The sequence below is a fragment of the Zonotrichia leucophrys genome, chromosome 1 (assembly GCF_028769735.1).
Source record: "Zonotrichia leucophrys gambelii isolate GWCS_2022_RI chromosome 1, RI_Zleu_2.0, whole genome shotgun sequence".
NCBI classification, from domain to species: domain Eukaryota; kingdom Metazoa; phylum Chordata; class Aves; order Passeriformes; family Passerellidae; genus Zonotrichia; species Zonotrichia leucophrys.
This window is the reverse complement of record NC_088169.1, coordinates 15,288,001-15,311,787: the sequence shown is the minus strand read 5'-3', so window position 1 is coordinate 15,311,787 and position 23,787 is coordinate 15,288,001. Positions and strand designations below refer to the sequence as shown.

At 41.9% G+C, this 23,787-nt stretch overlaps 1 protein-coding gene across 7 annotated transcripts in view; it reads left to right on the top strand.

Annotated features, from left to right (window-relative positions):
• The window catches only part of CNKSR2 (connector enhancer of kinase suppressor of Ras 2), a 209,482-nt gene that overhangs the window by 180,930 nt on the left and 4,765 nt on the right, over nt 1-23,787 (top strand). For 4 of the 7 annotated variants that reach the window (XM_064707352.1, XM_064707362.1, XM_064707373.1 and 1 more), the window contains one exon: nt 22,603-22,799. The exons of 1 other annotated variant lie outside the window; for it this stretch is intronic. In XM_064707352.1, the coding sequence (XP_064563422.1) occupies nt 22,603-22,799 (197 nt within the window). Of the gene's footprint in view, nt 1-10,545; nt 13,463-22,602; nt 22,800-23,787 lie in introns of those variants that run through there. 2 more of the 7 variants (XM_064707401.1, XM_064707384.1) reach the window with 2 other exon arrangements.

Genomic DNA, 23,787 nt, shown 5'->3' with positions numbered 1-23,787 from the left:
CAAAAAGTAGACTAGAAATAGGGCATAAATCTGTGATGGTGAGGTAAGCTATGGAACGAGTTTAATTAAGTTGTGATTGGTTTTTGAAATGAAAATCCCATCAGCCTCTAATCCTCTGTGCCACAAATGAGGATGATGGTGTTATAAATCTTTTCCCAGTTAGAAAAACTGTTTTAAAAGTATTTTATTTCTACAGTGTCACATTTCTCTTACAGCATAACCTACTGTAAATGCACCTATGCTGCTTTAGCCTTTATTTTAAAGATTTATGCAGTTTAGCATTTTGAGCCAAGGTGAGCCACGTGGATGGATTTTATGCTGGGGCCATGTTCTGTGCATTGATAATGCCAATGCATTGAAATACTTCTCAGTGCAAGTTGTCTTTCAAGAAGACATAACCTCATTATTTGGTTGAATAAATAAAAAAACCTCTGCCATAACCTCATTGTTAAATTGAAAACCCTGTAATATTAATGTCCATAATTAGTTGGTACAACAGTTATTTTTGGCCCCTTAGCTCTTGTCTTCTGAAAATACTAGCTGAGACTTTTTCTTCAGATGACTTTCTCAGTTGTGCTGTATGCAAATAGAGTAAATTTTTTAAAAGACAAATTCATGAGGCTATTTCTTTATTTGGTCCTTGTATGTTTTGCATTTCTCTAGTCTGATGTTGCTTATCTTTAGCAGTGTTATTAATGACCAAAAGTATACAGCCAAATCTTCATCTCTGGTCCTCCTGTGTTTTACTAACATCTGTTGCTTCCTTCCTGGTTGTGGTAGTTCCAGGTTGAGCAGGGGAGATTGTTCTCTGCACTTAGACTTCAGCTGTGGATTTCCAGTTCTGAAATCCCCCCAAGGTTTCTGCACACACCTTCTAAGGGGTTGTTTTAAGCATCTTCATCTTGAGCTGAGTGTGCTCTTGCTGTATTTTATAGTTCACAAAGAAGTGAGTAATAGTCACCAACATTTTTCATCACCAGCTGTTGTGTTACCAGATACGTAACCGGAACAGATCAATTCTTGCCTGTTCCTACCTTCTCTTTTTCACAGAAAACCTAAATATTCTTATTTTTCCACATAGATGTTGAATAGATCTGTCATACAATATACACTGAACTTTTTGGTTACTGTGTAACTCCTTGCAGTAGCCTATTGCACTGATGGCGAGTCCTGGTGTTATAGTGGAAAATTATTGCATTTCCTGACACTAGATACACAACTTCTTTAAGAGGGAAGTCTACATTAGTCTGAAAAAAATAATCCTAGCAAAATTAAAAATTCACTGAGCCTTTTATTTTTACTGTTTAACCTTGCAATCTAGTACTTCCATTCTGCACAGCAGAATGAGCTTTGCAAATATTGTCTGAAACATTGGTTTGTCCAGTTCTATATCAGATATCAGACTCTGAGTTATTCAAATTTTAAAAAGTCACTTGCAAGAACAAGTGTTTGTACCAGAGAGATGAGTCCCCATGCCTTGAACCATGCCTAAAAACATATTTGTAGGGAGAGTTAAGGGTATCTTTCTTGTAACCCTTGATGGATCATTCTTCCACACAACAGTTTTATTGATTTTGAACTCAGGTGTACTTTGAGCTCTGTTATGCGGCAATAAGGAGTTGCACATTTTAACTCCAAGCTAGAGAGACCAAGCATCTCTTCTAGTTAGTTTTAAACTTAGCACACAAACTTTCAGATGTTTTGATTACTTGAAGAGGCAATTACCAACCTTTTTCTGCCTTTATGTCCTTAGAAAACAGGCTTCTGTTCCATCCTCCTTGTTTATAGGGGAAAAATCTTGATTAGCCCTAGACCTTGTATTCCTTGCAGGAAAATCCTTTTGCACAACAATAATCTTATCAGCCCTTCTCTGCCTCTTTCAATACTGCTTTTTAAGGTGAGATGTCCCAAATTAGTATCTTTTTATTTTTTTTTGCTTCTACTTTATCTACTCTACTTCCTGTATTTATATATAGGTAGAAGCCAAACCTCCCTACTTCTCTGTTTTTGTAGAAGCTGATTTGACGTTTTTAACAAGTGCAATCCAAGAAGAGAGCTAAAGGGAGCTGTTTGGTATAAGATGTTTCTGCCTGATAGGGAAAAAAGGAAAAGGTTTGGTTTTGATGTTGGTAATGCATGAAAAAAAGATGTGTAGTGCTTATTCATGTACAAGACTGCAGAGGAGAAGAAAGTAAAAAAGACAATGTAGCTTCTGAAGAAAATAGCAGAGAACAATAGCTAACTGAGCAGCTTGAGAAATGCATGGGAGGGAAGTTGCTGTTATGGGGTAAGAACAGAGCTCAGCTACACGATAGTCAGTGTTTTTCAGGCTGTAGAGATGATATTTTCTTTGTTTAGTTGTGATATTTTGGGGAAAAGCACATAAGCAAACCAAAGCCAGAATGTGTAGTAAATTGCTGGGAATACATCCCTGCATACAGCTCTGGGTTTGGGTGCAGCCTGTCCAGGGGACCCTTGCTCTGTGACTGGTGTGGACAGCAGAAACCCCTCCTTACAAGCATCCTTTGGCTGACCATCCCCTGAGGGAGGGCACTCTTACCTGCCATTTTCAAAAGGTGGCTGTTTTTACAGGTGACCCTTCCCCCAGCATCTCAGGGTGTTTTGGTCTGTTTGGATTCCCTGGCATACAGCAACCACCAGTTGTGGTGACAGTAAGGGATTTTCTCCTCGAGTCTCTTGATGCCCTTTGTGCTGCTGTTGGCAGGACCAAGGGCTGAGCACACAGCAGCTCTGGGCACTGGCACTGCTGGAGGCTGCCAGGGGAGCAGGCTGGGCCCTCCACATCATTACCCAGATCGAGAGGTTTCTTGTATAACTAGTTATGTTTGAAATGTGTCCCCACCTCCCAGCTGATTGCTACAGCACTGCCAGGGTCAGGTGTCAGTGGTGTCACTGTGGTGGGTGCTCCCTCTCACCCCATCCCTGCCTTTCTCCAACTCTCTTCCTTGCCTCAGCCTGATCAGCCACCATCTCACACCAGCCATTCCCTGTGCCCAGCTGCTCCCAGAGCTGGGCAGCCCTTTGAGGAACAGCTGCCCTCACTTATTTCAGACTTCTCTTTCCCTGGATATTGTTAACTTGGAATAAACAAAGTATTTTTCCCTTTTTGCGATCAAAAGACCTGGATGAGGTAGCAGAAGCTAGCAAGTAGTCATGGTCATTCTGAGATGATGGCACTCTCATTTCCAGTTGAAAGCTGCAGAGATCCTGTTTTCATTCTCCTGAAAGAACACCACTTCTAACAACTCAAAAGGCTTCGAGAAGTGCCCATCTCCAGCACAGCTCTGGTGGTTTTGCCAGTAGAGGAGCTTGATGTACCTTAGGAATGGGGAGGTTGGTACCTGTGCACTGCTCCATCCCTCCAGGGGGACAGCAGGTCTCCCGCAGGCTCTGCCCTTCCATGCTGGGAAGGGGTCAGGTGAACGGGAGCCTGAGTCACATTGGTGCTGTAATATGTTCAGTGCAGGATTAATCTTTTCTGTGGAACAGTGCTATCATACAGAAGTATGGCAGCTACACCTCACCAAACTGTGTGTGATGGGCACTTTTGGAGATGCTTGGGGATGAATTATGAAGGAAGAAGCTAAAGAGAAGCAATTTTCATACCCGTGTCTTTGTACCTCTGTGCAGAGGTCATTGAGGGTAAAACCTCCTGAGTTGGTGGAGGAATTGGTGGAAGAGTAGGAATTGATGGGAATGTAGATGTACCTTCTTACTGGTTATCACCAGTTCACCAAAAACTTTATCAAAATCTTTCTTTGAAAACCACTGGGTGCACCACATCCTCTCACCAAGAGGGTCTCTGGTGGGTGAAATACAGCCTTTCTGTATTTCAGGAAAGGCTGGGAAGGAGGGCTAAGGACTCCTGCATGGCTGGGCATCATGGGCATGGAACCCTGGCATGGCATCCTTCAGCTTTGTCTGGGCTCCTGGCCAGTCTGACAAATCCCTTTTGCCATCCATTTTCATGAATGGCAGCCTTGTGATTTTCAGAAAGAGTTTAGCCAGCAGCTTGAACACATAAGATGATATGACAAAATATACCCTTGATCAGTTTGCTGGTTTTTCCTCTCCTAAAGGGCATACTGAAATACTGTCTTAGCAGGCTTCAGGAGGTTGTATCCATGCTGTATCTCATCCAGTCTAGCATGTTCAGGGATTTCAAATAATTTAAAATTTGCTATTTATTGCTATCTATAAAGTTAAAATACAGTCAGGAGATTCTGATGTTTTCAGCACTTGACTCCTATAACAGGAGTCCTTAGTGTAATGAAATCCCTGTGCAGTCCTGATTTTCTTTTATTACACTAGTGATAGCATTGTTTGGAATATGAAAAGTTTAAGATACACTTTTCATGAAAAATTTGTATCCCCTCTGAAAACAGCTCTTACACATTAAAAATATGCAAGTGATTCTTAACAAATAGCATAGCAATGTTTGACTTGTCAGAAGAGTACCTTGCATAAAACCTTTCAGTGCAAGCTTTCTATATAGAGAAAATTATTCTCATAAAAAAATAATTTAAATTTACCAGATGAAAGTACAAGCCTTCAGCATCCAACAAGTGTGAAACATTTAATCAGTAATTCTTCATTTTATACTCTCAAATAGGTAAGGAATTACTCCCAGGCAAACAAGGAGGCCATTTCTGTGTTGGTTTGATAGGCTTTCAAGACACCATAGATAGCCAAGAAAGTAGCTCAGTCATTGGTTTAGAAGAAGAAAGGTGATTCCTGTCTTATTTTACGTGAACCAAAGTAATTAAAAGCAAGACTTCTAAAAGCAGTTTCTTTATATGCTAATTTTATGCAGTATATTTCAGGTTGTTGATAGGAGGGAGGGCTTCAGGTCTGATAGCATTTTTGTTACTAAATATGGTCCTCCTCAAACCTGAAAGACACCTGACTGAGTAAAAAATAGAGTCAGAGCAGAACGATAATTCTTGCCTGGGAATAGTCAAGGCAGGTTGGATTGACAGATGAAACACATGCTAGAACATGAGGAGAGGAGAAGGGAACACCTTTGTTAAACACAGCACAACCAGCCAGGAGTGGTGCCAACAATTCACTTGTTGGCCTTGCCAGGACAGTAATAGTAGAGTCCATGTTTTGTGTGTGTGCCCCTCCAGTGAGCTCCAAATTAAATTACAGTATCTCAACCTGATCAATGTTGGTGTAACAATAATGATAATCTGCTCCCCTAATTTTCCTAGAGTAGGTTTTGACACCATTCCCATTGGAGGTTTTGGCAAAAGCTGCTGAAAGACCTCAGCTGAATGTGGCACAAAGAAGATAACACTTTTTTCTCAGTCTGTTTTACTTTAAGCACATCTTATGCTGTCAGTAGCTTGCAGTGTTCAGGTGCTCTGTGCCTCTTTCATTGCCCAGTCACAGAAGGGGTCCCAGCCAGCCTGGCAAGTTGCTTCTGCTGTCAGCAGCTGTGGCAGGGCAGCATCTCCATACCCTGCCCTTGGATGTAGCCTGGCAGTGGGAACATGACAGTCTGGCTGGGGTTATTTAGTCACACCAGGCATTTTGTCAGTGTATTGGTGTTTTTGTTATCAGGGTGGAAAGCCTCACCAGAAAAAGCAATCATGTTGCTTGATAACATAATTGTTATCTGTTAAAGTCTTCTCTGATCAAAGAGGCTTCTACTGGTTGAAGTTAAAAATTTATTTGTGTAAATTTAAATTTGTTATGCTATAATTAATTCAGTATGTTTCTGTCTGCTTTTAAAGCCCTGAATAAGTTAATGTAAAAAAAAATCCAGAAATACAGTTCTTGAAAAAGTAAAGTAATACACATTACAAGAATAATTTGTCACAATAAGACTAATTCTGCTTAAATACTCCTTATTACAAAAATCATTGATAACAATGCAATAAATTAGTCCGTTGCTTACTTTTCGGGGTTGATGTCCAAAGCATTAGTCAGGAAACAGAGCTCCCACCTTTGTGTTGTACGTTAACTCTTCCATGGGGTGATGGACTGGCTACAGTTGCTGCTTTATGATCAGGAAACAAGGATATGGCTTTTCAAGTAGTTCCCAGAATAAACAATGCAGGAGGTTTAGTAGATTAAATTGAGTTTTATATGCCATTGCAGTCATAGCCTGGCTGATTTTAGTTTACAATACTACTAAGAATTGTATTGAAAGGAATTTCACCATTAGATATATGGCTTATATACTTGTCTTTGGGATTTAACATAGACTTCTCCTAGGTGAGGCTTGTCCCATAGGCTTATGTAACTTAAATCTCTGTGTTATCCAGCAATTAGAGTGCCAATATGCAGAAATTTTAATATCATTATCAGAATTCACAAACTGCCTAGTGGGATGCTAAAGTTGTGATTATATCCTTTGCTTCTAAATCTATATAAAACTATGAGAAGTCCAGCCAGCTGGTCTTTTTTTTCCTGAAAATGGTTGTTCAGCTGTGTCTCACTGGTTATGTCCCAAATTAGAGGGCTTCCTTTCCTGGGAGCAGCTCTTTGTATTGCTTTGCAATTGTTACAAAATGAACTACTCTGGAAAAATAACCTTATTTTCTGACATGACACTCAGACTGCTCCATCTTGAAGCTGTGCACTGTCACTCCAGTAAGACCCTGGTAATGAGCTGAAGGAGAGAGTTTTGCAGATATTAGAGAGATATCTGAACAGCATAAGAATAACCATGAGGTAAATCTAATATGGAGGGACAAAATAGGGGCAGAATTAGAAATAATATAATATAATACACTATAATAATATAGTAAGAGTTAGTGATTTGGTAATTTAATGTGCTACATTTTAGTTTATTTAGTTCTTTAGTACTGGGTAGACAGAGGGTTATTTAGCAGTAGCTGTAGTACCTGAAGTGCATAGGAGAGCTGGGTTACATTTGCAATTTAGAAATACTGTGCTAAGTGGGAGGGAAAATGCCTGCTGATCAGAGCCCTGTAATTTCCACTGCCTTGTTCTCATGGGATCCAGTGCAGCACCTGCAGAGGAGCAGGCACTGGAGGTTTTTGTGGGCTCACACCCTGTGCCTGTTCCTCACCATGGCGCTTTCCCATGGAGCATTTGTGCTCTTGGTGTTCCTCAGTGAGGACATGGGGCACACTAAAGCTTATATTGTGGTGTTGGAAAAGCTGAAACTTGCTTTTTGCAGAGAGCATACTCCTGTATTAGAATTGTTTGATTTAGTGCCCTTTACTGCAGAGTGCTGAGTGACTCCTGCTATTGCTTCCATACCTGACTGGATTCCCACAGGATGATGTGGGCAGGCACTGCTTTGGAGTGCAGTGTTGGGGAACTGCAGCACCAAATCCCTCCTTCCTCAGGCAGTCTCACTGCCAGGCTCTACCAGCTCCTTTTCATCTCTGCATGGCATCTGTCTGAGCCCTGGAGGTGGTGGGAGCTTCCCACCAGTGAGCAGCACTGGCAGTTTGCAGATCTGCCAGTGTTCCTCCCCAGGACTCTGTGTCAAAGGGCCTTGAGCCATTTCCCTGGTAAGGAGAAAGATGTATCTGCCAGTGCACTTCAGCAGAGACAGCTCTGTGGGACATGGGGAAGGTTTTCCCTTCCCTGCTGTTCTTTGCATTCATTCTTGTTGGTCCCTGATCACTCATACAAAGGATTTACCTTTTGGAGAAAATGCATGGCTAGATATGCTTCATTATAAGACTAGACAGTAGGTAAGGGCTTCCAGTCAAAGTTCTTCTCTCCTGAATAGGTAGACAGATGTAGAAATAGGTACACAAAATAGGATAAAAACTAAGGAAAGGGTAGATCTTCAAAAGGCAGGTACAGGTTTACTGATGGTCACTACAGATGGGAAGTCTGAAATTTTCTAAAACTTCAGTATGAATTAAAAAAATAAGTTAATTAACCTGCTATTCTTCAACCTAACCTTTATTTGAAAAGAGAAGTTGTCATAAAAATACCATTTAATAACCAGGTATCTTGTAGTCTGTTTAGGCAAAATATATCACGTGAAGATTGATAAGAATGTGTGCCACTAAGTGGCAGTGGTAAAATCTTGTGCTTTTTATTATGAAAAAACACATCAAAGTAAAAACCCTAACTTCATACCTTCTCATTAGTGACTGCTGGTGTTCCCTAAACATTTATTTATAGATCAGTCTCAAAGAGAAAGAGTTGTATCACCTTCTGTGTCCCTTTCCTTACATAGGACTTCTTGTGTGAGAGCCATTTTGAGAACTTATTGATTGTGATTCTCAGATATTTCTCTCATGAGAACTTTCTGCTTCCCTTTGCTTCCATTTTTATTGCCTTGTGACACTTGGCCTGGAAAGGCACACAGAGCATCCCCTTGCTCCTGCTTGGTGGGGTGATCCCAGCCCAGGTGCATTCTGTCTCAGCACTTTAGATGGGTAAAGTACCTCCTACTGCTGCAGCTTTGCTCAGATGTAAAATTCCTCACATCCTACATGACCACTTCAGCTGAATAAATGGGCAGAGATTTACAGCAGACAGTTTTGGATCTGTGACCACTCTGGGGAAGTAATTTGCCGTAAAACTCATAATGCAGACCAAATTTGGTTGATAAATGGAGTAAGTTCACTTTGCTGTATTCACAGGGTCACATTCATTTTTGTATGTGAATGGCAGTTGGTTTATTTTTCAAAATGTTTGCAAGTCTCATGAGTTTCATAAGTTGTAGTGTCAATAAGTATCCGTCCAAAAGCACGTTACTCGTTCATTGTTATTTGTATTTGTTCTCCTTTAAAACAAATTTTAAAACCCTTATCTAGAAACAAAACCACATGCTGGAGATTTTTTACATAAATAATTTTGCTAATGTTAGTGATACAGAAAAAAATGTGGAGTTTGTAAGAATAAGGAAAAATAATTTTTACTACTAAAAAGCAGATTTTCTAAACACTTAGTTACTATCCGTAAGTGGTATTGAAAATCTATTTAGAAAAGCCCCCTAGTGCCTAAGAATTGTAGTCACATTAAGATAAATAGGAAAGAATATGCTACCACTGACCTTAAGAGGTTAATGGAAGGCAGTTCATACACAGTGACTAATCCAAACTGGGATAGTGAAAAATTACCAGTGTTTGATAATTTATATCATTTATATAATAATAAAACCTTAGCAATATTATGGAGTAGTCTTTACAAAAGTGGGTCTTACTAGCAGGGTTTTTTTCAGAAATAGTTTTCTAGTGTAAAATTTAGTTGAATTTTATGTACATAACACAAGTCCTGTCCCACCATCTGTTGAAGGTAGCACAGTTCTTCCACAGATAGAGGACATGTCCCAGCCAGACTCAGCTGGGCATGAGCAAGAGTTGGTATGGGGGGCATCTGCTAGATAATGCCCTTGCCTTAACTTCAGTAACCCTCCTTTATTTCACAGCCACCTTGTTTCACAAAAAGGGAAGTTTCTTTTGCCAAAGCCTGACTTTGAAACAAACTTTCTGAATTCTTACTGATTAAGTTGTATGAACAGCCATAAGATGACAGGATCCCCTGAAGCTGCAGAAGGGATACGTATGAGGCAGCAGTATCCTCTTTCACTTAATGCCTTTTTCCAAATAAATCCAAGATCCTTATTTTCAATGCTACAACTGTTCATAGTATAGAACAGGATGAAATCTGAAAAACATTCCCTCTTGTGCTCTACAAAGTCTCCCTTTCCTCAACTCCATGAGTCCTGAAATGTGCTGGTTTGGCCTTTTGTTTGTCAGAGGGTTGGGGTTTGGTTTTGGGGGTTGGGTTGGGTTTTTTTTCATTTTGGTTGTGAAATCTAATGGGGTTTTTTATTTTAAACAATAGGTTATGTAAAAGTTTCTCTTGACTGCTATACTTAGAATTTAGTTATATAAACTGTTTTCCTCACACTTCTTCCTCCTCTCCTTGTTGACGCACAGAGTCCCAGGAAATCTCAGTAATAGAGAAGAGGCTGAACTGGGTTTGAGTTCTGTGTAGCATTGCTCACCCTCTGCCTCTCTGAAACTCATTTTCCAATTGCTGCCATGTGTGGAGTAAATGTCACCAATGTTTCCATCTGGGATTCTTTCTACCTTGTGTTTTCTGTCCCTGAGAAAATATTTCTTGTCTGCTTTCCAGACCTTTTGTGATATGCTCAAGAATAAAAATGGCAATGCTTGATGGTTTCCTTCCTTTCCATCCTGTCTTTTGGAAAAAAATAATCTCTTTAACAGGGGTTAAACAAATCCCACCCGTTAATTGGAATGAGTTTGTGCATCTTTACATTAGGCACAGTTGAACTCTTTCCTGAAGTTGTTTTTTTTTTTTAACAACAAAATATCCCCCATCTTTTCATATGTGGGATTCAAAATGACAATGGATGTTAAGATCCATGGAGTTTCATTTTTTATTACAATTTAGTGTAGTAGGCAATAGAATAGGGAATGCACTGAGAACAGCCAGGCTTTTGAAACTGCCAGTGCAGAGACTGTGTATCCACACAGAAGCTCTAAGTAAACAATTTAGCTGTATGCTGTTTATTCCACCTCTCTCTTTCTCTTTTCTTTGCTAACACAGGTCCACAAAGATTCTCGAGTTCTCAAGCCCTAGCTTATGGAAGTGTGTAATGTCAGTGTGGTTGCAAAATCACACGATCTCCTAGCTCTGTATCTTATCCTTCACCCAACATTGCACAACGCTGGACTGTCAGCTAGGAGAACGAAAGGAGCCAGATTGTGTTGTGCCACCTCTTTTTCTAGTTCTCGCATAAGTTGCCACCAGGATATTTTTCTGTGTTTGTAGCACGTTCGGTGGATTTGGGGCACATTCTTTGCTTCCATTCTCCTCATTCATGTGACCCTTTCCCAGTGCTTCCAGATGAGCTAATGTGTCTTCAACATGGAGAAAACCAACTAAGTTGGTTAGGATGTGTATTGTTCTCTTGTTTTATTTGTGGGTTGTTTGGGGTTTTTTTAATTGGTCTTTGTTCTGTTCTTTTTAAAAAAACATATCTACAAAAAGAGAATATATAACTTTCTGCCCTAAATACCTCTTTTGCATCAGGGATGGATATTTTAATGGAGTGAGGTGTAATAGCAGAACAGTGCCATGTCTCTGTCCTCACGAGCATCGCTGCATGCAGATTAGAAAGGCTCTGTAGTGCTGCTACTGTATGCCAGATTTGCTATTTGCTCTTGTTTGCATGATAGTATTTCTAATTTACTAATATGATATGGAAATAATGGCACATCACCGATCTTTCAACATATTGTATCACTGCTTTATCATATTAGGCTAATACACTGCGAGAGTTGATAGCACCTCTCCATGTCAAATGGGAACCACATCTCTTGGCACTGAACCGATTGGACTCAAAGGTTGATAAACTTATCATTAGAGAATTGGCACGACGGAGACTCAACTTCAGCCTCTTGCAAGCAACCTAATGGCCTCCGTTCAGAAAGTCAGTTCTTCTTGAATAACTTTGATGTTTATAACAGAGAACAGACCTGTTAAAGCATAGACAACCACATGCCTGAATATGAGGCCTCCAGGAAGGTGTCAAAGGGCATGGCCAGTCTTTTGAAGAATGCACCCTTTCCACAGTGGGACTAGGCACAAAGTCAGATCCAGTCTACATGGAGCACATTTGCAGAAAATACTGCCCCCCGCACGGGAGAACGGAAGGGGAAGAGGGTCTTGGCAGGGGAAGGGCTTTGATGTCACTCAGTTTTGTTCTGCACACCTCGAGGAATTAAAGAGGGATTCAGCCATGGTAACTGTAATTTTCCATTGCTTGTACTGAACTCCAGTGAACCCATTCAGGCCTACCAGACAGAGTTGTGTCGTTTAAGCGTGCTTCACGTTAGTGAAGGAAGTTTCCTTACTGTGTCATGCTAAACTAAGTGTATTCTGTCGAGTGGAGGTATGTACAGACCTTTCAGAGACTTCCATTTATCCAGTGGTTTGTACTGAATTCTCAGAGGGTACACTGGCACTCGTTCGGACGGTGACGGAGAAGATACCTCACGCTGAGATTTATTAGACTCTGCAGTTCAATCTTTGGTTCCTCTTTATCTTCTAGGACTAAAACATGTGAGTGATGCTGCCTGGCCAAGCAGGCACAAAGTATTCTCTGTGTAACACCCAGACTCCGGAGGGCTGTTTTGGGGCCAGTATTTGTCTGGATGTCACTCAAAGTAGATTCAGATATTGTATTTATCATTATGTTCTGAGTCCCCTATGGGTTGATGTTTGCCTCTATCTCTGTGATTAGAATGTGGATTTTCCTTGATATATTTGGCTAAGGGTGTATTGTAATAATGTTAATGCTAATTACTTGATATTTCATACTATCTTACGGGGAGATACTTTTAAAAAATGTATTTTGAAATGTTTTCTTTCTGTTTGCTCAATGTATGGTATTGCATTATGTTAATACCAATAAAATTATATATATATATAGTTATATATATATTTCCCTTTTATAAAGAAGTAAATTATGCTTTTTTGCCTCTCAAACAGGAAATGTGCAGTGAATAAAATTACATCATTCTGCCTTACAGCAGGTGACAAAGCTTATAATAGTTTTAATATTCTTTTTTTGAAAAATAAAAAGTATAGTATGACATAAATTAGTTGGAAATTCATCAAAATGCATGTTTTATATTTCTGCTCAATGGGACTGTCACAAAACAGCCTAAATATTTAGCAATGTTGTTTTGGCATCTTTAATTTTTTCTAATCAGAAACATGCACTGTATTGCTATTATTGATTACAAAACTGTACTGTCATAAATTTTTGCCTGTTGGCCAGATAGACAAACCCTCTGAGTTTGTCTGTAGGAATTGATTTTAAAATATAATTTAGTGCTCTCCAATGCTTGGCAAAGGCAGAATTTATTTTTTATATAAGGTTGCCTTTGAAGTACCTGCCTCTGCCAGGAATGATAAATCACTGCTAAGTACATAAAGATTCTGCAACCTGAAGGATATGTGATTAAAGTCTTGTTGGAATGGCCTGCAACCCCAGCCAGTCCTTTACATTCTGTCATTAAATTCCATAATTAGTTAGAGGTGAAATGTTTTGGAAATGAATTAGAGAAGCAGAAGCAAGGATGTGACTCTAAAATGTCCTTTGGCTGCCATTTGGGGTAACACTGATAGCTTATTTGCTGCTCGTAGCCAAAGGCCAGCATATATCTGCACTAATGCCTATTAGATTGTCTTCAGCTTCCTCTCTTTCTTTTCCCCACCCTTTCTAACATATTGTATTGAGTATCTTTGTTTTGCAGAGGCATTCAGAAGGGCTGTAATTAGCAGTCCCTGGCATTTAATTGCATACACATTTGTTAAATATTTTTCTGTATGCCTTAAAATAAAGTATAGAAAATGGCAGTAAATGTTTCTTTAATGAAGGCATTTGATTTATTCATGAAGTCAGGATTTTTTAAAGGTGTTATTTTGGGCTTAATAAAGGAAATAAGCCAGCAAATTTTCTGTCTTGCTTTTGCATAACCATCATCTGTCAGGGCTGACGTTCAGTTCCTTTCTCTTGTTCCTTTTGTGGCAAACACATTCTGCCCAATGGGGGGGGATTGGACCTTTCTGCTGTGACCACTCTCATGCCACTTTTCAGAGCACTTTCTGCTGAGGTTCATGCATGTTCACAAGTTCATTTTGACATCTGGTGACATGAGTGATTTCTGGAAGAGCCACGTGGAATTATTGCATTTCTCTTGTCACAGCAATAGCTGTTGACGTGAAAGGTATCCTGAACTCTCTGTGGTGCTTACAGACCATGGGGGTGTGATGGGCATTCAGCAGCTGATGGGGGGTGCCTAATATTTGGCAGTGTTGTGCCCTGCATAATTAAGATGTAACTCAGGGTGCAGCATAATTAGGTTGGAACCTAATCAGTGCAGCTATCATAATGTGCAGTTATAAATCCATTAATAAATCTGAATATCTGAATAAATATGTCGTCCTCTGGGATAATATTTGGGAAGTGTTCTGGGCCCCTTTCAGAAATGCCTCAGGAGGTGCTTCCCCAGCAGACCACAGTGGGTTACAGAGGTAACTGAGGCAGACATTCAGTAACCTGGCCCCTGCCCACACTAATGTTTCTCCCATGTTGAAAGTAGAATTGCAGTTCCTTAGTGATGCATTTTGGAAAACTCCACTCTCGGTGCTACATTTTCATACAAAGAAGCAACTTGGGGTGTGGCCTGAAGTGGAGTTCATGTTCATGGTGGGTGTTGCTCCCCAGGAACGTGTCCCCCATCTGTTCAGGCTTGCTTTCAGGTATCAGTCCCATAAGCCTTGCCAGGCACTGCTGTTGTGCGAGCGTGACTGTGGCTTGATTCTCACTGGTGAGTAATGTTGCTGGGTCCGTATCGTTTGTCACTTAACCTTTCACAACTTTGAGTGCTGCAACATTAGGTTAGGTTTGTAATACCAGTATTTTCCTCAAGGAGTAATTGCTTCTATATATTACTTGTGGTTATTATTTGTAGGGAACTCCTCATCCTGTTCCAAAGCTACAGAATCCCCACATGTCTAGCAATTTTACCCAGTTTGCTCCAGCTCCTGCCTTTCCTCATAAATACAAGTTTTCTGTTGTTTTTGAGCTGCAGGGCCCAAGGGGAAGTGTACCATCAAAGTGGGATTGGTATGTTTATTTCACTTCAGCATTGATAGCTTGTAGTAAAATTAAACAGCACTTATATCTGTGTGTGGCATAGAAAAATGTCAGGATATCCTATTTCATTGTGTAAAATTCTCCCAGAGAGTCACTAAAATCAGCAGATTAGGTTAAACTGGTGCCTTTTTAGGCAGCTTAATGAGCAGAGTACCATATCCAAAACCAAGGAAGGATGCAAGTATAACCCTACTGCAGAAAACTTCTGCCACTGATCAGAATTCCATTACTTTGGGAAGCCTTGGAGTGATTTCATTCTTATGCCTATGAATATAACCTCATGAAACAGCAGGACTGTGAGCAGAGGGAGCTACAGATGCTCATTTGAGGTGTGCAGGAGCTGTCAAGGGGCAGGACGAGCAGATAAAGTTAATTATTCCCTCTGTGTGTCCCCTTCTCACTAACACCTTAGCTGGCACCTGTACTTCACTGCTCTGTGCATGTCAGGAATGGCTGAATGTCACTGTCAGCTCCACAATACAGATCTGCAGGAGAGGGTTTTTCCTTAGTTTTTCCTCAGTTTTGTTCCAGCTGTGTTTGTGTGGAAGGCTGCAGGGATGTGGCTGAGGTGGGTGTGGGACTCAGAGCAAGAGCAGCCCAAGTGTCCCATGAAGGTTGAGGTTGCACTGTGAATGTGCTCCAGCCTGCAGCTCACACTGCAGCAGCCACCAGGGCACAGGAGCCTGTGGGGCCATGGCTTGTCCTTCAGATGTCCCCAGAAAGGTGACTCCAGTGGAAAAGAGATTCTCAGGGATCTGCTGACCCAAAAGGAAAACTGCTAGTGCCATAAGTAGTTCCCAATAAGAAGTAGGCCTTCAGTGCCACAGCAAAGGCTTGGCATCTGTCAGGCCTGGCAGAGGCTAGGGCTAGATCTTTTAAAGGTGGTACCCACCTGATTCTGGTATTGAACTTTGCTGTAGTGGAAAATGCCTGAAATACCTTCAGATATCTGTCATTCGGAAGATGAGTTTTCCACTTGCTTGCACAGTTCACTTTATTTCGAGAAACCCACTTTATGCTCATGCATGTGAGAGGAGAAGCAGGCTGGTACCACAGGGTGTAAAACTGCAGCAAGTGCAGGACTCTGTTGTGTTGGTGCTTTCAGTGAGCACCCTCCCTAGGGAGTATCTTCTATTGTCTGCAGGCTTATGTAACAGGAGCGAATAGAAACTGTGTACAACTATCTTGGTAACCAAAAATACTCCCACTTTAGAGGAAATGATGGTATAAAATCCAGATTTAGTACCTGCATTGAATAAATATAAAATAATAAATGCAATAAATATAAAATTGAATGATCCTACAGCTACTAAAGTTGTACCAAACACATGGATCAAAGCTTGTTTTTAAACAATGCTTCTCCCTTCCTTGATTCAAGACTTCTGGGAAAATCCTGCATTTTTACAAACACAGGGACAGAAAGAACAGAGGATCATGAACATGAATCAGAAGAAGGCAAGGAAGGGGAAGCAATACCAGAGAGAAGGGTTGCAAAGACTGGGTACTGCTCAAGAAGAACCCGTTTTGCTTTTAGTTTAGCTTTAACTCAGCTTGCTTAAACTTTTCTTCAGTTGTAGAAAACATTAATATGCTCGTGTGTGTGTTTACAGATGTAATCACATAGCCTGGATTTTAAAGTGGCATAGGACATACATAGCATAGCTATCTTTGTACTTTAGCAGGGAAATTGCTCTATTTTACCTAGAGCAGATGATTAGCTGCTGTTTCCATGCAGATCTGCATTTTATTGCACCTCCTGCCTGCTGTACCATGCCAGGCTTAAATACTGTGTTGCTTCTTCCTTTTCTCAGTAATTAGGGATGTGACCTGTAACATTTTCCTAGGAGGAGCCAACTTTCCCTGTCATTGTGGCTCCCCCGTACCTGTGCAGGAGTGACATCATGCACAGCCACAGCTCTGCAGACACCACCTCCTTTAAGCCTTTCATTGATTTCACCACTTTGTACCTTTTAGCTTGTGGGGGGGGGAAGGAAATACATACCTTAGTCTGCCAGCCAGCCATCTAAATAATGTTTAAAATTATTAATTCCTGAATCTTTGTATTAAAAGCATTTGGGTATGTCTCACTCTTGGGCAGTTTGGACTCTCAATGATTAACCTGACCAGCAGCAAAGATGGATTTAGGCTTTGCACTGAGAAACCAGCTGCTTCTCTGGAGGATTTCTTTTCTCCCCTCCACTGCAACACTGCTAAAATCCACATCCACTCTCCTTTCATCCTTCTTCATTTTCACCTTCTATCTAGTACCTAGGGAGATCCCTTCATTCTCTCTCCTAAGTGTTCCTGGGGTTTACAAGCCCAGCCAGGCTGTTGCACGCTGTGGCCACGGCCCTTGCCTGCCTGTGGGCACAGCTGGGGCTGCAGAGCTGCTGCAGGAGCTGCCCCTTCCCAAGGGCTCAGCAGGGCTCTGTGTGCTGCAGGATCTGCCCCTTCCCAGGGGCTGTGTGTGCTGCAGGAGCTGCCCCTTCCCAAGGGCTGTGTGTGCTGCAGGAGCTGCCCCTTCCCAGGGGCTCAGCAGGGCTCTGTGTGCTGCTCTGCCTCCCTGTCAGTGAAACCACTGCAGGCCCAGGCAGGTTTGATGGTCCCTGTTTTAGACATGGCAGAGAGAACCTGAAGATTACAAATGCTTTCTTGCTGCTGGGATTATATCAGTTTTTAGTTAGCTTGTGGCAGACCAGGGTGTCTGTCCCCAGCATAGACACATCAGGGTCAAGAAAGCAAAGGAAAAAAAACCACCCAGAGGTTTGTGCACCCAAGGCTGTTTTATCTAACTCGAGACCATTTCCCAGAGGCCTGGGATGCTTCTTGTTTTGGGGGAGTATTTACTGTCACTCACAGAGAGTCTCTGGGACACTTGAGGTAAATGCCTCCCCTGCACAAAAGGTAAAGAAAAAGGTATAGCTCTCAAATTGGAATCAAATCTTTGGGATTTGGAGGAAGGAAATAGTGTGGCAGCTGTTTAATAATGTAATTAGTGATGTATCCTAACAAAATTGCCTCCTTAATATCCTGAGAAAGCTGAGGTTAGCTGGTTCCTCTGCCAGAGGGAGTGGGCTCACCAAAAGAAGTGAAAATGGGAGTTTAAATTTCAGTGGAGCCTGGAGATTTCAGTCTGACTGTGCCTTGTTCTCTTCCTGTCGCAGACTTCACAGCAGCTTGGCTTTCTGGGGATTTGCAGAGGGTGGCACTTCTGCTCAAATGCAGGGCTGACTGCAAGGAGAGGAGTGGGCGTGTGTGAGAGGAGTTGCACAGCCAAAGAAAGTGCGTCACTGAGCAGAAAAGGCAGCAAACAGAAACGAGCAGAGTGGGAAATGGAGAATTCCATCAGGATGTCAGTGGTGTCCGTCAGTCAGGATGAGAAGTCTAAAGGCAATGGGGTTGAGCCTGGGTGGTGTCTGGAGACACTGGCGGAGATCAGAGGGGTCCCAATAAAGAGCTTTGATCCTTGAAAAACATCACCTTCTTGGCAGGGTAGGTGACAAAATTTATTAACTGTCCTTACATAGGCAGTTCTGTTCACGCAGCCCCACCTGAAATCATGGGCTCCTCTGGTACCTCACTGAAAGACAAAAATCATGCAAGATTGTGGCAGCTTGAGCTTTAGCAGAAAAGGGAATCACAGAAATGCAAGGACCTCCACTGAAAACTGCTGGAGGTTATTCCATCTATTTAGAGCAGATTTATGAGAAGTGTGTGCCTAGAGATTCTCTGTGTCCAGAGAGCAGTGTCTTAGCCAGCTGGGCTGCAGTGACCTTCTGCAGGGTTCTAATTCAGTACCATCTTCCTGAATCATCAGTTTACACAGACCAATGATCTCTTGATCCATGTAAATACCAATGGTAACTTTCTCTCTGGTCACTTTTCACAGAAGTACCTTATGATCTTGGTTTATAAGAGGGAAATAATGGAAAGATGAATTGCCAAACAGAGCCAGGAGGTGATTACACTGTAGTACATCACAGAGCTTGGTGCTTGCTCTTTTCAACAGCACGTGGCAACACAGTATGAGAAATCCCACCAGTTCTTTCCTGAATGCCAAGAACCCAAACACCTGTTGGAGTTTTACCTAGTCAGCTATAATCTTCATCTCTCTCTCCTGAGAAAATGTAAAAGTAGTTACAAAGATTTACTGCATTCTAAGAACTGAGGGCAAAGTAGAAGAAGTTCAGAAACTTTTCCTATAGAAAGCAGAATAGTGAAAAATAATGGTAAACACAATGTTTACTAGACAAATGTACTCATTGTCTCCAGAACTGAGCAAATAACTTTAGATTCACTTGAAGACAGCAGGAGCTTCTTTGTTACAAAATTCAGTGCCTGTATATTCTTGTATTTGGAAGACAGGGCTATCACCAAATTTAGATCCCATGTGCTGCAGTTTTGCAGCTTTATTTCTGCTCCTGAGTTACAGAGCTGTTCAGGCTTCTGTGGGGCAGGGGACAAAATTACAGCTTCAGAGAAGACACCCTGCTTTTCAGCAGTATGTGGAAACTGTGACCTGTACAGTGCACTCAGAGAAACAGGAAAGATGCAACCCCCTACTCAGCAGCTGAATGAGTGTGAAAAACAACTGTTGTGTTGGCTGCTGCTCTGAGGTCACCTGCAAATCCTATTAGACCACATTTTCTACTTAAACTAAACATTACCAGAGGTCTTATTCTTCCTTAACGAGACAGCCATGCTGTAAAAGCATGACTTGCATGCAAATCCACCAGTTTTAAAAAAGAAAACATGTTTTAAGCTCAGCTCTATATCTAACAGAATACCTCAGATGCTTTATGGTGCCAAGGGTTTCACCAACACCTACAGGAAATCAATCAAAGGCTCTAGCAGAAGGCTGAGGGAGGGGAGCTGTGTGTGTAATCTCATTCCCGCCCACTGAGAGCCATTGAGAGCAGCAGCACCACCTTCAGCATTTCTCTGGAAAATATTAAGGGCTTGGGATGTGTTCTCATGCCACCCACTGCCCTCTCCCCCACCATGGGTGAACAAGGCATCTTGCCCTCTTTAGAGCTCTCCCAGCCTCAGCAGCAGCAAGGCATTGAAGGGACTTGTTTTTCTTCCCTCCTGTTTCCTCTTTAGAAAATTCTGTCCCCTTTTTGACGTGCTGCTCGCAGTGACATCACCAAGGCAGTGACAGAGTGTGGGGGAGGCAGCCCCAGCCTGTGGAGGTGATGTTCTGATGCCTTCCAGAGACGTCCTGCCAGAGTTCTGCTGCCCAGCCCAGCCTGTGTCCTGCCCCACAGTCCTGTGCCCTCCCTGAGCAGCCTCAGAGCTGTGCCCATGCAGGGGAGGGCAGAAATCCTGTGTCCATGCTCCCTCTGAGCCCACATGGAGCCTGTCCCAGGGGATGAGCCCTGAGGAGCACCAGCCATGCAGATCCCAGGCCAGCAGAGTGGGGAGGGAGGGCAGGACAAGCCTCCCTGGCACAGGGTTTATAATCACAGGGGCCAAGTTGCCATCCAGGTTCATTGAAGGCACTTGCATTCAGTGTTGAACCTTAGGGTTGAACTCAAATGCTGTATTGTGCCTTGGTGGGGAGTTGCTCTGTTTTTAGGAAGCCGTGGGTTTTTGATGGCAAGCCTGGTGTGGTGGCTGGCTGCCAATCCAGGCTCTAGATCACTCTAGCAAAGTGAATTTAGGTGGTGTGGAACCAAAGTGCTGTCCTGCTGCTTCAGCAAGCCATCCCTGTCCTGATCCCCCCAGGTGCTGCCTTGGCAGTGCTGCTGGGGAAGGGACACCTGAGGAAGGATCTCTTTTGCCTTGCATAGCAAGAGATGAGGAGAGAGAGAGAAACAGGTGTGAGATCCTCCTGTGTCAGACCAGGAGGGAGTTTTCCCTTTGCCCTTTAGCAAATCACTCCCTTCCACAGCTGTCAGACTGGTGGGCATCAGCACTCAGCAATAGGAACTGATAGAGAGATCCCAAACTTCTGATCTCATTGCTGCATAGACTTCTCAAGACAGCATAAAAATCAAGACCACAGAAGATTTTAACCAGTTTCTAATTATTCAGCTACTGTATGTTTTGCCCTTTAGCCTATTAGATTCAGTTTTAATAAGTTTTATATAGTTTAATTAGTTCTTATAAAAAAGAAAATTACAAGAAAGAGAAAAGCATCTCATTTCTATTTTATTTCAGTTCTGGCCACCATTGACAGTGATGAACTCAGCTTACCAAGCAGGGTAGCGCAGTCTGGGATGATTTAGGGAGCTCTGTGCAGACTCAAAATAATTCCTTCAATAAAAAGTCTCCCACCCTTCTTCACTTCCGTATCTCTTTAAAAAAATTAAAGTGTGTGCTTTAAAAACATTTCCCTTCTAAAAGGCCAAAGGAATAAACTGATGAGAGATGAAGCAAGATTAGTTGCTGATTGCAAAATTCTTGGATTGTATAAAGATCTGTACAAATGCAAACACTTCTTGTGATGTGAGATTTGGGTTCCTGGAGTTCTTGCCTGAGCCTGAGGAGAGTTGTTGCCCTCCTGCATAGCATGGGCTCAAATGGGAGGTAGCCTCAGGCAGCTCTTGATGGACTAAAAATGTCACTTCTAAACACAAACTGCTTTTCTCTTGGTGCTGATAACAAGCCCTCTAATCCCCTGAGGACACTGGGGCTCTTTACTGAAAGGTATTTCTGTATGTGGGAAACTTCCAGCCACTGGAAATCGCTGTCTTGGGTCAGTCACAGGGTGAAGCTGATGCTTGGAACCAAGCAGCCTTCCTGCAAGAGCTTCTGGGAGAGCCTCTTGAGGCCACAGGCACCACTGTGAGAGCCTGGGGGGATCCCGAGGCTCTGGGAGCAGCCAGGAGGCCACAGGCAGTGCCTGGGTGCTGCATAAACCTGGGTCCGTGTGCACAGCAGGGACAGAGCTAAGGGACACAGCCAGCACTGCCCCAAGGGCTGCCCTGGCTACTCCTGATCCCCACTCTGCTAATCCTGGCTGCACTGGTGCTTGCAAAGCTTGTACAGAGTCACCAAAGAGTTTCCTCTGGGGGAAACATTGTGTGGAAGGTTGAAGTGGTTTGATGTTTTCTAAGTGAAGCTTTTCAAATGCTCATATCAGAGTAACACTTCATGCCCAACTTTTGCTTGGTTTTGTTTTTAAAGAAGCAAAACCTTTCTTTTTTTTTTTTCTTTTTAAATGCTGTCAGTACTAGTTAGAACAAATATTTTAAACCTGTGATAAATAAATACTTCTCATATTTCTGTATTTTGTTATAGTACATTATAAATATTGATTTTTTTTTAACTAAACCATAATGCAAACAGCTCTGTTTTGATTTGCCATGCTGCCAGGTCACGGTTGTGCTCTTATGTTTAGTCTCTAGTTTGCTGCTGAACCATGAGGTAATAGTAAAGTAACAGATCAGCATAAGTGACAGCATTACTGACTATTGAACAACAGTGCTGAGTTCAAAACTCAGAGACAAAAATAAGTGGACTTTCTTAGGACATGTCATTCCAGGGCCACCATCACATATTCTTGAGTGCTGTTATCAGCACTCCAGTCTGAGATGTGATCCCTGATGGGCTCCTTAGCAGGGCCTTCCTCTGCTTTTAACAAGGAGGTCACCAGAACTAAGTAGCTGCAGTACCAGAAATCTGATTTCTGGTAGTAAGTCACTGCACCTTGCACTATTTCTCTTTTTTCCCTGTTTCTCTGCATATCAAGTTTATACATTCTTGAAAGTTTTTCCCCCTTTCTTGTGAAGGCAACAGCAAGAAGGAGCAGTGGCAGTGCTCTTTTCTAGGACTTAGGAGATGTGAAATACTCTCTTTATCGTCTAGTTAAACCTGTTAAACATTTGGCAAAGGTTTTTGATAGGTCTTCATGTAATCACATTAATGATGCATTGTTGCTTTCTCTATTTCTTCCTCCTTTTTTTGTTTTCCCCTTTGTCTCATTACAGTTGAAACTGTAGAGGAAAAAACAGCAGACTCCTTGCAAGATTTGTACAGAGCCTTGGAGCAGGCCAGCCTGTCTCCTTTAGGAGAGCACCGGATTTCCACTAAGCTGGAGTATAAGAAATCTTTTATAAAGAGATGTAGCGACCCAGTAGTCAATGAAAAACTGCACCAGCTGCGAATTCTGAAAAGCACTTTAAAGGTGAGATAAAGCAGGGAGGAAAAATCCTGCCCCAGGGTTGGATTGGGCTGTATTGTAATCAGAGATTATTGTGTGCAGCTGGAGTCCAGGCTGAGCCCAGTGTGCAAACAAGGGAGACATGGGGAAGCACTGCTTGAAAAGAAGAGGAAAAATGTGCCTGGGAGAGCAGTCAAAGTGAGGGGATCAGTTTTAATTTCTTTATTTTCTTGAATTTAATCTCAGTCAGCTGCTCCTCCTCTAGCTAGTTTAACAGAAGTTGACACACCAAATTATTGGAGGAAACCTTAATCCCTTTTTTGTCCCTGAACATTTTCATTTACCAAAACACATTCACTTTATTATTGCCAAAGTCTAAAGTTAGACAAAGCCAGCCTTTAGAAGGGAACAGTATCTCTTGCAACACTTGTCTGTTTTCTAATTGATGAGCTTGTCCAGGAGGAAACTGTGTGCTTGCTTTCTGTGTAAACTTGATAGGATCATTGTATTTAATCAGTAAGATTGATTAAATAAGTGATGATAATGACAGATTTGAAAATTTATCTGGTAATTTTAAATGTACTACAGCTCTTTTAGCCTCCTTGTCAGCTTCCTTTGTTACAGCAGTTTCAGTTATGCCCTGATAGAGATTTCAGCAAACAATATGCTGGATTTCCTCGGGGACCCTGTTAACTATATTAAATTACCACATTTTAAGCCACCAGATAATTGTACAGTGCATTTTGTAACAGCTTTCATCAAAGAGGGCTTTATAAACATTAATTAATTTAGTTTTCTATCACCTAGAGAAGCATTTAGACAATATTGTTTTCGTGCTGTGGGGCTCCCATCCTGAAAAGAAATCCTACATGTGCTTAACTTTCTGTACTGTATCATCTCCTCAAAGGCAACTTGCATGATTATTTTGGTATGCAAGTCTTTGCAGGTTGGAAGGCTGGCAAAACAAGGCAGCATTCACAGCTGTCCATGACTTGTACAAGCATGAGAAACT